A 1712-nucleotide genomic window follows, 5' to 3' on the forward strand; every position below is an offset into this window, starting at 1 on the left:
GAGCACCTGCTCGATGGCCTGCACCACGTCGCCGCCGCAGCCCTGCAACACCAGCTCCAGGACGCCCCGCCTGTGGCCCGGGAAGACGCGCGTCAAGATGTCCAGCGGCGTCCGCTGCCGTGGACCTGGGCCCCCGCCCAGCCCTGGCGCAGGCGAGGCCTCCGCCTCTTCTTTGTCGGCCTCAGAACCGGATTCTGAACCCAAAGGGCTGGCGGATCCCGGGCTGTCCTCCTCGCCGCCACCTCCGGGGCCAGCACTGCCTGGGCAGCTGCCACCTGCCTCCTTGGAGGCCCGGGCCAGGGGTGACCCCGAAAAGGACTCGCCGTCGCCGTTCTCTGAGCCCGAGCCTGGCCGCACCTCTGGGGACGATGTCCCAGGACCCGAGTCCGCGCCGTCGGGTGATAAGGGCTTTCCCGGCTGCGGTTGCGGGCTGCCTGGGCGGCCTGCCTGAAGCAGCGTCTTGGGGAACAAGTCAAACTTCTGTAACTTGGCCTCTAGGAGGGGAGAAAGGGGTACGTAAGGAGGGGTTAGCACGGAAATGACCGCACCCTGTGGCACCTGAGCCCTTCGGATCTCAGCTTCCTTTCCCTCTGAGCCCCACAACCCTCATTCACTGGGCTCCAAAGCCCGTCTTTTTGCTCCAGCGGTCCTTCCCCTCTGAACTCCTATAGCCCTAGCTCTCTTTCCAGGCTGTCAGAGCAGTCTTTCTGTACCCAGAACTCCAGCCACCTATGCCCTGTCAACTCAATGTCCAGTGACCCTCTTCCTACGACTGTGCCCAACATCTTCACTCTTCCTAGTCTTGCTCTGCTCTGGGAGAAGTGGCCTGACCCAGAGTTCAAAAAGTAGCCAACACAACTCGCACCTGTACCACCACGCTGTATAGAAGGCCTCACTCTATCCCTGTGATTCCAAGAGCCAAGCCAGCCTCGGGTGTTCTCTGGCCCTGGGCAGCACAGCCTGTAAGGGAGGGTACCTTGGGCGTTTATAAGATTCAAGCCTCTCTACAGGCAAAAGTAGAGCCTCTGTTTTAATCCATCCTTTCCAAAATCAAGAGCTAAGAAGTTCTTCCCTCCCAAGCTGGAAGCTGAGACAATCCGCCCCCCTCACCCGCCACCCCACCCCCCCACCCACCCCCGCCCCCGCCCCGCACCCCGGCCTAATTCCCAGCTCTACCAAAACAGCCTAAGGAGTCTCAAAAACAGTAGGGCAGGGGCTAGAGGGGGAAGAGGAAAGGAGATTGAGAGAAGGGAGAGAGCGCATACTCTGAGAAAAGGGAGACGAGTGGGGAAAGAAGCTGGAAAAAAGGAGCAGAGCGGTTGATCAGGGAACACTGGGAACAGAAGAAAAGGAATCTCGCCCGGGGAACTGAGGGGTTTAAAAGGAATTCAGTGTCTTCAATACTAGAGAAAAACAAGAGGGGCGGGGGAGGAGATTTGGAGACAGTGGGATTTCTGAAGAGAGTTGGGAAGCAGAGGGGCGAGGGCGGGGGTGGGGGGGTTGGGGTGGGGTGGGGAATCTGCGGCATGTGGAGAAGCGCTGAAAGAAGGAAAAGATAAGACGCGTGGGTTTTCGCGCTTGGGAGATGACCCAGTGAACTAATAAAGGAAGCTGGGACATCCCTGCGTTTGGGTAGAGGCGATAAGATTAAAACCTTTACTTTGGGGCCTGCGGTGGGAGAAAGGAATAAAGTGCAAATGCTTCAGAAAGGG

At 58.8% G+C, this 1712-nt stretch overlaps 1 protein-coding gene across 1 annotated transcript in view; it reads right to left on the reverse strand.

Moving 5' to 3' along the window:
• DMRTA2 (DMRT-like family A2) overlaps positions 1-1712 on the reverse strand; it is a 6825-nt gene that overhangs the window by 820 nt on the left and 4293 nt on the right. The window contains exon 6 of the mRNA XM_010834457.1: positions 7-494. Within this exon, the coding sequence (XP_010832759.1) occupies positions 7-494 (488 nt within the window). The remainder of the gene's footprint in view (positions 1-6; positions 495-1712) is intronic.

This window comes from Bison bison, unplaced genomic scaffold (genome assembly GCF_000754665.1).
Source record: "Bison bison bison isolate TAMUID 2011002044 unplaced genomic scaffold, Bison_UMD1.0 scf7180017864033, whole genome shotgun sequence".
NCBI classification, from domain to species: domain Eukaryota; kingdom Metazoa; phylum Chordata; class Mammalia; order Artiodactyla; family Bovidae; genus Bison; species Bison bison.